At 38.6% G+C, this 13506-nt stretch overlaps 1 protein-coding gene across 1 annotated transcript; it reads right to left on the bottom strand.

Moving 5' to 3' along the window:
* Positions 1–2228: 2228 nt before the first annotated feature.
* FAM72A (family with sequence similarity 72 member A) lies at positions 2229–12383 on the bottom strand. The gene is made up of 4 exons (XM_007953285.1): positions 12232–12383; positions 10522–10599; positions 6494–6618; positions 2229–2323 (listed from the first exon to the last, which is right to left on the bottom strand). The coding sequence occupies exons 1-4, from the start codon at positions 12381–12383 to the stop codon at positions 2229–2231; spliced, it is 450 nt and encodes a 149-aa protein (XP_007951476.1).
* Positions 12384–13506: the final 1123 nt, after the last annotated feature.

Raw genomic sequence — 13506 nt, 5'->3', positions numbered from 1 at the left:
ACTTGGGACACAAAAGACCTATACAAAGAAAACTACAGAATACTCCTTCAAGAAACCATAAGAGATCTACGTAAATGGAAGAACATATCATGCTCATGGACATGAAGATTGAACATTGTGAAAATGTCAGTTTTATCCAAAGCAATCTGTACATTCAATGCAATCCTAATCCAGATCCCATCAACATTCTTTGTTGTTATGTGCCACTGAGTCAGACCTGACTCATAGCTACCCCTCCTTGGGTTTCCGAGGCAGTATCACTACAGAAGTAGATTGGCCAACCTTCCTTCTGAGGAGCGGCTGGTGAGTTTGAACCACCAGCCTTCTGGTAAGCAGGCAAGTGCCTTAGGAACTATGCTACCAGAGCTCCTTCAACATTCTTTAAGGATATGGAAAAACCAATCACTAATTTTGTATGGAAAGGAAAGAGACTTCAGATAAGTAAAACACTGTTAAAGAAGAACAAAGTAGGAGATCTCACACTCCTGGATCTCAAAACCTACTATACAGCCTAGTTGTCAAAACAGCTTGGTATTGGTACAACAAAAGACACATAAACGAGTGGAACAGAACTGAGAACCCAGAAATAGATCCATTGAACCATGGTCAGCTGATTTTTGACAAAGGGCTGAAATCCATTACTTGGGGGAAGAGATGGTCTCTTTAATAAATGGTGCTGGCAAAACTGGATATCCATTTGCAGAAAAATTAAACAAGATCCATACCTCATACCATACACAAAAACTAACTCCAGATGGATCAATAACTTAAATGTGAAACCTAAAACTATAAAGTTCCTCAAGGAAAAACTAGGGGCGAATTTAGGGGCCCTAATTTATGGCTCCAGTGGCATAGTACCTAAAGCATCTGATTGCTAACCAGAAGGCTGGAGGTTTAAATCCACCAGCCACTCCTTGGAAGGAAGATTTGGCAATCTACTTCTATAGAAATACCTCCTTAGAAACCCAAGGATGGGTCGCTATGAGTCAAATTGACTTGACAGTAGTGAGTTTGGTGTTTTGGTTTTAATTTATGGCATAAATAGACTGTCAAGCATAACCCAAAATGTACAAACAGCAGAAGACAAAATAGATGAATGGGACCTCCTCAAAATTAAATTTTTATGTGCTTCCAAAGATTTCTCCAACAGAATTAAAAGAGAACCTAAAGATTGGGGAAAAAATATTTGGCAAGGACATATCTGACAAGGGACTTATCTCTAAAATTTATAGAAAACTCCAACACTTCAACAAGAAAAAGACAAATAATCCAATTAAAAAATGGGCAGAAGATATGAATAGACACTTCACCAAAAAGAATATTCAGGCAGCCAACAAACACATGAAGAAATGTTCACAGTTATTAGCTATTAGAGAGATGCAAATCAAAACAAAAATGAGATACCATCTAGCCCCAGTATTAATAGCAAAGTTCAACAAGACAGAAAATAACAAATGCTGGTGAGAATGTGGAGAGATTGGGACTCTCATACACTGCTGCCAGGACTGTCAAATGGTACAACCATTGTGGAAAGTACTATGGCAATTCCTTAAAAAGTAGGAATTAGAAATACCATTTGATCCAGCAATCCCATTACTAGATATATATCCTAAATAAATGAGAGCCAGGACAGGAACAGATAAATGCACACCCATGTTCATCACAGCACTATTTACAATAGCAAAAAGATGGAAACAACCTAGGTGCCCATCAACAGAACAATGGATATCCAAACCATGGTACATACACACAATGGAATACTATGCAACTCTAAAGAATAATGTTGTTGTTGTTGTTATGTGCCGTCGAGTCGAACCCGACTCATAGTGTCCCCTCCTTGGGTTGCCAAGGCAGTATCACTACGGAAGTAGATTGCCCCATCTTCCTTCAAAGGAGTTGCTGGTGGGTTTGAACCACCAGCCCTCTGGTTAGCAGTCTAGTGCCTTAGGCACTATGCTACCAGAGCTCCCAAAGAATAATGTAGAACCTGCAAAACACTGCATAATGTGGATGAATTTGGAGGACATTATGCTGAGTGAAATAAGTCAATCACAGAAGAACAAATATTGTATTAGTTCATTATTGTAAAAATTCAAGGAAAGGTTTAAATGTGGAAAGAAATTTTCTTTGCTGGTTACCAGGGATAAGAGGGGAAGGGGAGGGAACACTGCAAAAATAAAAATAAAAAAATAATAAAGTTTTGAACATTATGTATCTTATAACCCCATTTATCTAATGCACTCCTCTGCTGAGATGTCTAACATGTCTTCATCTGTATTCTCTTCTATCTCTGGCAAGTTGCCCCAAAGTAGGATATTTACACCTGGAAATACAAAGTCATAAGATTATTTAGTGCTGGCTACTGTTGCAACTCAGAACATGATATACAAAACCTTATATTAGCATTCTTATATTAAGCCATAGTTGTTAGCAGTTAAGAAAAGCTATTAAAGAATATAATCCAAAACCACTGCCATTGAGTCAATTTCAACCCATAGTGACCCTACAGAACAGAGGAGAGGAGAATTGTCCCATAGGGTTTCCAAGGCTATAAATCTTTACGGAAGCAGACTGCCTCATCTTTCTACCAAGGAGTGGCTGATGGTTTTGAACTGCCAGCCTGTTGGTTAGCAGTTAAATACTTTAACCACTTTTCCACCAGAGCTCCTTTTTTAATATAAACCAAAAAAAAAAATCAAACTCAGTGCCATCCAGTTGGTTCTGACTCATAGCAAGTTTCCGAGGTGGGTTTCTGTTCTAAGGCAGTATCACTAGGAAGTATATTGCCCACTTTCCCTTCTGAGGAGTGGCTGGTGGGTTTGAACCGCCAGCCTGCTGGTTAGCAGTCAAATGGCTTAACAATTTAGTTAAATTCACATTCATCTAGGACATAAAAGGAGAGCTCTGGTGGCATAGTGCTTAAGGCATTTGACTGCTAACCAGAAGGCTGGCTGTTCAAACCCACCAGCCACTCCTCAGAAGGAAGACTGGGCAATCTACTTTTGTAGAGATACCACTTTGGAAACCCAAGGAGGGGTCGCTATAAGTTGGATCCAACTCCATGGCAGTGAGTTTGGTTTTGGGTAGTACATAAAACTAACCAAAATGTTGGTGGTTTGAATCCACCAGTGGTTCTGTGGAAGAAAGATGAGGCAGACTACTTTTGTAAAGATTTACAGCCTTGGAAATCCAATGGGAGTTGCTATGAGTTTGAGTCCACTCGATGGCAGTGGGTTTGGTCTATTTTTGGAGGACATAAACATTCTTTAAGTTATTTTAAGCAAAGGCTTAAATTCTATCTCTTAGTTATCAGTCTTAGAACTCAAAAGGATTGGACCATTTACTGTCTCCTATTTTATGCCATAATCACTCCACTGAAAAAAAAAGAAAAACCAAACCCACTGCCATGGAGTCGACTCTGACACATAGTGACCCCCACAGTTTTCCAAGATGGTAAATCTTTTCAGGAGTGGATTACCCCATCTTCCTTCCACAGAGCGGCTGGTGGGTTTGAACTGCCAACCTTCTGATTAGCAGTGCCTTAGGTACAGTCATCATTTTCTAGTCTATTTTAATGATCTCAAAGAGTGGAAATCTCACATGATCCTTTTTGATCAAGAGCTTTTTTGAACGGTGCCGGGGATGGGCTTTGGGTAAGTCTTAGCATTTCTTCAATAAGCATGGAAGTAGCTAGTGTTTTTTTTTTAATTAAAAAAGGTAAAGTTTTATAATCAGTTATAATATGAACTGTAATCCTTGATATCAGTGGGTTACAGCCTAGAATAAAGGAAAACTGTCAAGGTAAAGTTGTAAACTTTACATTGTAGCAGTCAATATAATAAACAAATGACAATCTAAAATCTCACTGAGAAAGGGCAGTCAGATTTCATATTGAAGAATCATCACAGAAATATAGTATAGGACCAAATGTATGGTAGAGGATTATGAGATGGTTTATGTTGGGCACATATTATACTATAACTTGAAAGCACTAAATTGAAAAAGATATCAACTGACCTCTAAGAAAGTCAATGAAGTTTAACAAGAAAAGTTGTCCAGTTGTCAGTGTGGACACAAGGATGACTCAGTGACTGACTATTCCTTCACACACACTGAGATAACAGTAATATGATGGAATGGAATAAGCCAGGGTTTGGAGATTTGGTTTGAATCCAGTTCCCACCAGTAGTGCTTCATGGATGTTTTTACTACAAATGTATGCAACTACAGATCATATATGTTAATGTTCTGTGTATTTAAATTTTTTACAAAATGATAACTATATGTATCTTTTCTAATTTGTTTTTTTCACTCAACATTAGGTTTTTGAAGTTTACCTGTGCTGATCTGTGTAGATTAAGCTCATTCATTTGATTTCTATTCTTTCTGTATTCCATCATGTGAATGAAAACACATTGCAAATACAGCCTATCACTTGTCCCTTCCTCTAACTGCCCATCTTAAACAGATGCCCAAGGAGAAATGTACAAGAGTATGCAATGCTACATTGCTGAGTCAGTAAAACCATCAACCATCTTTTTCTGCTGAGAGAGATACTGGAATTTATCAGGTAAGAAGTTAGCACCTATTTGATGCTGCTGAGGACATAGATGTTTATTATATCATTTTCTGTAAACTTTTGTGTGTTTGAATTGTTTTATAATTTAAAAAAAAAACACTTATTTTTTCCCCAAGAATGAATGGCATTGAAGAGCTGGCAGGATAGTAAGGGATGATTAGGCCAAAATCTAGGAAAATTGGAACCCACAAGGTAAATGGAGAGCTAAAGCCACTTTGCCTTTGAGGGCATTTGCCAGTATCAGAGAATTTGAGTGGAGGTTTTCCAGGCCTCCTCAAGAAAATTTCTGGAAATCAGGTCTAAATGTGGAGATTAGCCTAGAATATAGACCTCTTGGAGCCCTTTTCAGTCTAAACATTCTAGAATTTATAAAGCTTGTGTATGTATTCCTTTAACACTCCTGATTCATGTGATTTGAGGACCGTTCCAACCGTATTAGAAACCGTCCTTTATACCAAGAATCCATAAAATCTTGCTTTAACTCACATTAGGGCTACAAAGGAGAAGTTTGATATTCTTGGAGTCAATACTCAGAGACATGAAGCAGCTCAGCACAATTGGTTCAAAGGAGAAAAAATAAACTAAAAGATTGGATCTGAAAGAAGCGGCACCTTCCTTTCTCTGTTAAGAAGGGAGGAAGGAAATCCTGTGATACATCTGTTTCTCATGGATTAGATTCAATGTGAATGGAAGAAAGCTAGGCTTTTATCTTTGAAAAATTTACCAATATTAAAAAGTAAATCAAAATTGAAAAATCTCTACCCTGTGTTTTGAATACTATAAAGCAAGAAAAACAGTATCAAAGCAGAAACTTCCTTTAATGTACCCCATGGACAACACAAATGCAAAACTAGAGGCCTAAATTAGTAGTCTATATCCCACTTAGGAGAGTTCTGATAAACTCTTGCTTGAAAATAGCCTTAACATACTAGAGTCTTAAATTAAGACACCTAATGATGGGTTGAGAGCCACAGTGGAATCTCAGGTGATGAAAAAAAAAAAAAAACCCAAAGACATCGTCTATAAAAACCCAAGCATAATCAGAGGGTTTAAAGATCCTGACAACACAGCTTGCAATTCATGATCTTTTGGTCTGTAAAGGCAAATCACACTAAAAAAAAAAAAAAAAAAAAAAAAAAAAGAAGAAGAAGAAGAAGAAGAAAAGGAATATACTTTAAGTTCCAAAGAAGGCCAAAACATACATTTAAAAGCTTGAGAGTGGTAGTACCAACTTAGACTGTTGAGTTTTTTAAAGTCAACTTGGTCTTTTGTGTAAATGTAAATTAGACATTGAGAAAATGTGTCCTTTAACTAAACTGAATGGCTCCAAATAATATAAAATGTATTATGTAAACAGCCTTTAAGTATTTGTAGTATATTTTCTTAATAATAAAAATAACTAGTGTTAACTATTTCCCTTGGCTAAAATTCTGTAATAAATTGTGAGCATAGATGTCAAAATGTCTATTTTTATCTTAAAGCAACATCACCAAATGCAGAGGTTAAGAAGCTCTCCTCCTCCTTTCACCATCTCCCACCCCAGCCCAAATTGCTCCCTCTCTTTCTCACACACACACAATGAAGTGACAATGAAGCCTAAAACTTCAAAAAGACTCTGGAATCAGAATATGTGTCAAGGCAGCAGTTTAGGACAATTAAGATATTAATGTAAAAAGGCCAAGAAATCCAGCCAAGTTTGGGTTCTTAAAATACAGTGATGAACATCGAAATGGCAATGAATTTTGGCTAACAGTCAGAAGAGAAAGTGTGGGGGGAAAAAGCCACTGCAGTTTTACTCTAATTGATTCAACTCAGCTAAGAGGGAATCCTGAAATTACCTATTGGAGCTTCCCTCATTCAGGTATCAATAGAGAAAGAAATGTTAGAGGGATGTCTGAGTCAAATATTTCTTACCAGTAGAGTCTAGTCTGTTAATACTATAAACTGCCTGGCTGTGAAACATCCAGAAGTGTCCGTTGTTACAGGAGAGAAGGCAGGAACTACATGGAACAATCACATGATAACCTATAATGTTCCCACTAAAAAAAGAAAGTAAATGCTATTAGATACCATGTAATACCTGGCCATATAAACATTTTCATGTGCTAATGTTAGCCATGGGAGCTCTGGTAGCATAGTGGCTAAGGCACTTGTCTGCAAACCAGAAGGCTGGCGGTTCAAACCCACCAGCCACTCCTCAGAAGGAAGACTGGGCAATCTACTTCCGTAGTGATGGTGCCTCGGAAACCCAAGGAGGAGTTGCTATGAGTCGGGTCCGACTCGGTGGCACAGAACAACAACAACAACAACGTTAGCCATATACTTTAGAACTTCTCTGTCCTAACAGCCTCCATAGCCGGGGTCTTTGGGATAGGAGTTAACTCTATTCATGGTTTCAGTTTTACCATCAAATGGGGAAAGAAAACATAGCTTTTAATTGAAACAATGTTACCACACTTTTGCATTTCTTTGCTACTATTATTTTAGCATGCTTCCTTCAGAAGCTAGGTTCTGGATACCACAAGGTTGTGATTTGTTCTGTAAAGCACACAAAATTGATTTGCTGTGCAGACAAAATATATTAAATAAACTCATCTCTACAGGTAAACGAGGGAGCTCTGGTAGCATAGTGGCTAAGACACTTGCCTGCTAACCAGACGGCTGGCGGTTCAAACCCACCAGCCACTCCTCGGAAGGAAGGTTGGGCAATCCTACTTCCGTAGTGATACTGCCTCGGAAACCCAAGGAGGGGTCGCTATGAGTCGGGGCCGACTCGACGGCACATAACAACAACAACAACAACAACAGGTAAACGATTTTTGCTATCCCTACAACTCTGGCAAGTTGGGTTCTTATAACATTTTAGTTCCATGCCAGCACCTAAAAATTGTTTCAACAGATGGAGGGGTAGGAAGACAGCAGGAGTCCCTGTAAACCAAACACAAGCTGGTAGCTCTAATTTTAGTTTCAGTATTTTTGCAGAAATTCAGAAAAAAAGCAAATCCATGGCCTCTAGAGAAAATTGCAAAAGTTTTTACAGTCTTCAGTATTATTCAGCTGATTACAAGCACTTCACTCTTTTCATAGATTGTTTTACTATCTGGTCACATATTAAATAGTGTGAACATACAAGGACGTTTCAGTTAGTGCTTTTTTTTTTTTTTCTCCTTAATGGCAACATGAACTGTTCATACTTTGAGTTGTAAAAATTCTCATTATACTTTGGTTCTATCTTGTAAGATGTGGGAGTTGGTAATTTTTGTGGGGCCCTATAAAGAATACTATAAAAGCTACCAGCCTACCTGAAGTATGTCTTCTAATCATAACCTGCTTGAAGGAGAAACAAATGAAAAAAGAAGTTGTTCTTGGACTAGGACTGCCAGTTTGTAAAACTACATTGCAAGAGTAAATTCCATGGCTTTAATTACAACCTTCACTCATTCATTTTTCTACCCACTCATTTATTCAACTGATGTTTATCAAGCATCTACTATGTGCCAGGCACTGTTCTAGGTGCTAAGGAAATAAAAACAAAAAAACCACTGCTGTTGAGTTGATTCCAACTCATAGCAACCCTGTCGGACAAACTAGAACTGCCCCATAAGGTTTCCAAGGCTATAAATCTTTACAGAAGCAGACTGCCACGTTTTTCTCCTGCAGAGCAATTGATGAACCACTGACTGACCTTATGGTTAGGAGCTGAGCGCTTTAACCACTACACTACCAGGAGTCCTTTGCCAGAGATACAGCTAGGTCTGCACTGACCAAAACAATGGCCACTAGCCAAATGTAGCTATTGAGCACTTGAAATGTGGTTAGTCTGAATTGAGATGTGCTCTAAATGTAAAACATACAGGAGATTTCAAAGACCAACAGCAGCAAAGAAAATAAAAAATATTTCATTAATATTTTTTTATGTCGGTTACAAGTTGAAATAGTATCTTGGATACCCAGGTATCTCCTGCTTTTTGAGAGTTTGCTTTACACCACTTTGCTTTTATGAAAGACCTACAGTAGTACCTGTTTTCACTAATCAAAAAAAATTTGAAGATTTTTGATTTTAAGGAAAACAGGCAAAATGCAAAACCAGCATTCAGTGTTAGCTTTGTTATTATTATTTTCCATCGACTCAGACTTGACTCATAGTGACCCCTCCTTGGGGTTCCAAGGCAGTATCACTACAGAAGTAGATTGCCCAATCTTCCTTATAGAGAGTGGCCGGCTGGTGGGTTTAAACTGCTAGCCTTCTGGTTAGCAGTCAAGTGCCTTAGGCACTACGCTACCAGAGCTCCTTTACTGAGCTGCTAAAGACGTAGCCATATACCCCATGCACTGGATCAGCAGTGAGAAAGGTGTTGCCAAGCTCCTTCCCCAAGAACTATACTCAGCATGTCAGCGTCAAGCCTCAGTAGCTGTGAAATATGTGAACACTTTATGCTAGTGCTATTTTAGGCATTTATGTGTTATTTGGTATAACTTGGTAGTTTATTTTTGGGGTCTGGAAACGCTCAAAAATTTTTCCCATATAATTAATGATAATTGCTTCTCTGTTTTACGCCATCTTAGCTTACGAAGGTTTCATAGGAATGCTCTGCTTTCGGACAGCGGAGGAAACCTGTACTGGGTTAAATAAAATATATGATTACAATTAATCTTACCAGTTTCTTTTTAATTTTTTAAAATGCAGCGACTAGAAAATTTTAAACTACAAATGTGGCTTGCATTATAATTCTATTGGACAATCTGAGCTTCTGTTACTTCTTTGACCTACACTACTACTCTGTCCCCATACTCACAATGTCTCACTGCAGGGGCCATCATCTTTTTATTCCTTGAACATATTAATTTTCTTCTTGCTTTGGGTTCTTTGCATTTGCTCTTCTCTGCCTAGAATCTTCTTCCTCTGCCTTCTTCTTTTCCTTTAGGACTTAACTCCAATGTTACCTCTTCATGAGAAAACCTGACTATGCTATGTAAAATAGTTCTCACCCACTCTCCCATCTTCCAACCTCTACCATAATTTTCTGTAATTTATTATTATTATTTCCTTTGGAGCACTTCCCACCAAATTAAATTTCTTATTTATTTAAGTATCTTATTGATTGTCTTCTCACTACTACAATATAATATCCAAAGGCCAGCAATTTTGTCATTTACTACTATGAGTCGGGGCCGACTCGACGGCAAATAACAACAACAACAACAACAACAACTATGCTTCTGGGCATCTGTAACAGTGACTAGTACAGATAGGTGCTCAGTATAAATATAGCTTCAATGAAGAAATGAATGAATGAATATCCTGAAATCCAATCATTAGCATATAAGAAGAGTTTGCTAATTTAAATTATTAGGATTCTAACTTATCTTCTAGACCCCATTTAAGTGGAAACATCTCAACTTTCTTCTTTTTAAAATGAGAATAATAACCCTCAGTTTATCTATCTCTCAAAAGATGATAATAATAGCTGGCATCTGTGTTGTCATTTATAATTTATCCAGCCTTTTAACAAGCATGATTCATTTTATCTTCATAATTACTCTATATGGAAATATAGGAAATAAAGAAAAAGAGGTTCAGAAAAAGAGGCTCCTTAAATCTTGGAGGTTTAAGGAATTTACTCAAGGTCATATAGAGAGTTAGAGTAGGGCCAGGACTCAAACCTGATTATCCAAGTGTTTTTCCCCCTAAATTACATTGTTCTGTACTGGAAATTAGAGCAGGTATCTGTGAATGCATTTTGAAAGTCTGTAAAATCATATGTAAATGCCAAATATCAAAAGACTCTTTTTTATAGCTTTAAGTAACAAATGGTTTTTCAATGGCTCATTGTATGGGTTATAACCAGTACTCGTTACAGCCCACTGAACCTTACTCTGTACTTTGGCATCTACATCCATCTTCCAGATCCACTGCTATCTAAAATATTGCCACAAATTACCATTTTAAACATGCGATGTCCTTCAGTTTACATTTGCAGATTTCAGTGAAATAGCATCTTCCAATGAAGTCCACCGCACTGGAGAGAAAAAAGTTTAGAGATAAGTCAAATGTACTTTTGTGATTTAGCATGAATTTTGTAGCTCCAAAGAGCTAAAAGAGATGTTAAAGCAGAATGATAGCCTATTTTTTGAGTCATTTAATGTTTGTGAGCTCACCATAAACATGTGACAGACCTTCCATTTAAAAAATCCTGTGTATTGATTCACATTTCTTAGCACTTTAATCCATCACCATTATAATCACTACAAAGGGAGGAGACAATAGAAAAGGCTTGATTCTACACTATTCTAGACTTTGGCTCTAACCTATAGCAAATTCACCGCAACCTTCCTTATGATTCCTTTATTAATTACCAAAGCTATTGCTAAGATGAATGGGTTAATATTTAAAATTTTTGTGTGCATGTGTGTGCACATGCTACTAAAAAGCAAAAATACTAGATAATAAATCATAGAACCTTTGCAATAGTAGGTTCTATGATTTATTGTCTAGTATCTTTTTTGAAACATACATACACACAAACTTAAAACATCAATCCATGCATTTTGCAATAAATGAGAGCCTTTGTCTTTGCTATTAGGCAACTACACTTAAACCACTTCTGAAAAGGCTCAAGGGAGGGAAAGTCCACAGCTTTACTCAGGTATATTTTTTAAAAAATTTAAGTTTCTATCATTATCATGAAATTCATTTTAAAGTATTATGGTTACTAGCCTGTATCCTCTCGTTCTGTGTCCAAAGATTGGAGGACAGTTGTCCACCCATATTTTGGCTAATTACCCTTTTTTAATAAAGTTTCAGTAAACAGCTAAATTTTTGAAAATCATGGAGGGCACATATATGTTAACTATGGAAAGAGCAAGTAACTTTTAGAGTGAGAAAAAAGTACACTTGAGTCCAATAAAATGGTTATTTTTTCAAAAAGGAAGCAAATTCTTAAGCCCTCTACACCCAAAAGTGGGCACCAAAAACTCCACTGCTGTTGATTCTGACTCATAGCTATCCTGGATAGTAGCAGAAAACATATATATATATATATAAGATTTAATTATGCAAAAAAAAAAAAAAAAGCATAATATCCAAAATAGGCTTTAAGAGAGACAAGGATTATCTTAGGGCTAACTCTCAATTTCATCCCATAAAAACCATACTTAAGTCTCTCTCTCTCAGAGAGAAAGATTTTTTAGAAACAAATATTGAATTAGATGGACAGTAGCAAATAATGGTAGAAAACTATGAATGTTTAAAACTTCATGGGTCAAAAGGAAAAACTTAAAGTTTCTCTCCTCTCCAACAGTACAGAAAATCTTGTCTGAGTTTACTTAGAGACTAGGACACGGGCTTGGTCTCGTGAATTAGGATGGTTGGGGGAGAAGCAGCACACCGCCAGGGATCTAATTTAAGAGATGCGTGGTCACATGAGTATAATTGAACTAGAAACATTACATCAGGATTGACCGCTTTGGCTAAACCACAGACTTTGTCCAGACAGTCTGCCCACTTAGTTATACTCCAAGGGGCTCATCAGACGATTGGGAGTGGCTGGAACACCAAAATGATAACCTCTTTGTTGACTCTCAGAGGTCCAAGCCATACACTTTTCCCATTTAGTTAAAGGCTACCGTTGCCCGCCATTAGCATGACTTACTTGGTAGAAGGGATGTCTGTAGAGAAAAGGTCTATTTCAGTATCAGCCAGCAAAACAGCCTTCATTCCCCTAGAGCTGAGCACTTGTTTACAGAATTTGCAACACAGGATGGACACACACCGGTCCTTGAAACTACAACTGTTGATTGACATGGCGTCCCAGGAAGATGAAGTGTGAGATTTTGTAGAAGGAAACAAGAGTAAGATCCTTCCTAGTTTAATTCACTCAGGCTGAAAATCAAGTTGTTAGCCTTTAGCTTTTTTTTTTTTTTTTGCCTTGAAATTGGGAAGGTAATGAGTTCTTTTTTATTTTCCTGGTGGGAGTATAAAAGTACTATTTATTGAGTAGGAACAGGGGGAAAGTAGCAAATTTAGCTTTCCTTTTGAACTTTCAGGGAAGGTAATGGAGTTTGAAACAGGGAGGTGGCAAGCATCAAAGGAACCAACTTTCCCTTTCTCCAGTCTAAAAAGATCCTCTACTCTTCAGCTCCCGCCCCTTCAGCAATTCACTTAGCCTTCTCTGGTACGGTCTCTTATTTAAAGCGTCTCTTCTCTTGGAACGGCCCCTCTGCCAGCATTATGGCCCTGCTTCGCAGCGCTCCAAATCCCCTCTCTTGGGATCGCGGCTCAGAGTTTCTATCCTCGCCTGCTCTTTGGCAATCTTTCTCCTCTTTCAGAAATCCCCTCAGTTTTTTCCGGCGAGATGATCCCTGGTTCTCAGTCCTTTCTCTCTCGCGCGATCTTCCTCCGACCGCAGGCCCTCGCTATACTTCTCTCAGGCAGCTTGCTCTCGCGTCGTGGCTCGCGTCCTCCCTCTCCTCAGTTCTCCCTCGTGGCCCCAGTCGTCTCCTCAGATCTCCCCGGAGCGGCTGCTCGAGAGAGTGCGGAGGTGGCGGTGGAGTGGGGCAGAGGTCGCTTTTAGGGCTCGGTTGGTACTGAGGTTTCTGTCACCGACCACGTCGGTTTTGCTCCTTCTTCCGCTTTCTGTGCCTTTTCGACCGGCTGTCAGTTTGAATTACCAACGCCGCGCCGCGATTGGGAGAACTAGAGTTCGCCCAGGTCCCGCATTGGAAGGCTCTTGGGCCTGCCCCTGATGAGGTCTTATTGGCTTGGAGACTGCACGCCCCACCCCAGTAACGGTGCCGAGATCAATTCGGCTCTTTGGTTAGTTGAGTTTGGCTCCGCCGCCGATCTCATTGGCCCGCTCCTAGGGGTTTGGGCAAATTCCTACTCCCTCCCTAGTTAAAGTGGCAAGGCACGCCCTTCGCTCATCTTA

Source organism: Orycteropus afer, unplaced genomic scaffold (genome assembly GCF_000298275.1).
Source record: "Orycteropus afer afer isolate SDZICR_OR568_19922 unplaced genomic scaffold, OryAfe1.0 scaffold00013, whole genome shotgun sequence".
Classification (NCBI taxonomy): Eukaryota; Metazoa; Chordata; class Mammalia; order Tubulidentata; family Orycteropodidae; genus Orycteropus; species Orycteropus afer.
Note: the sequence above shows the minus strand (reverse complement) of the source record. Positions and strands in the feature narration are given on the sequence as shown.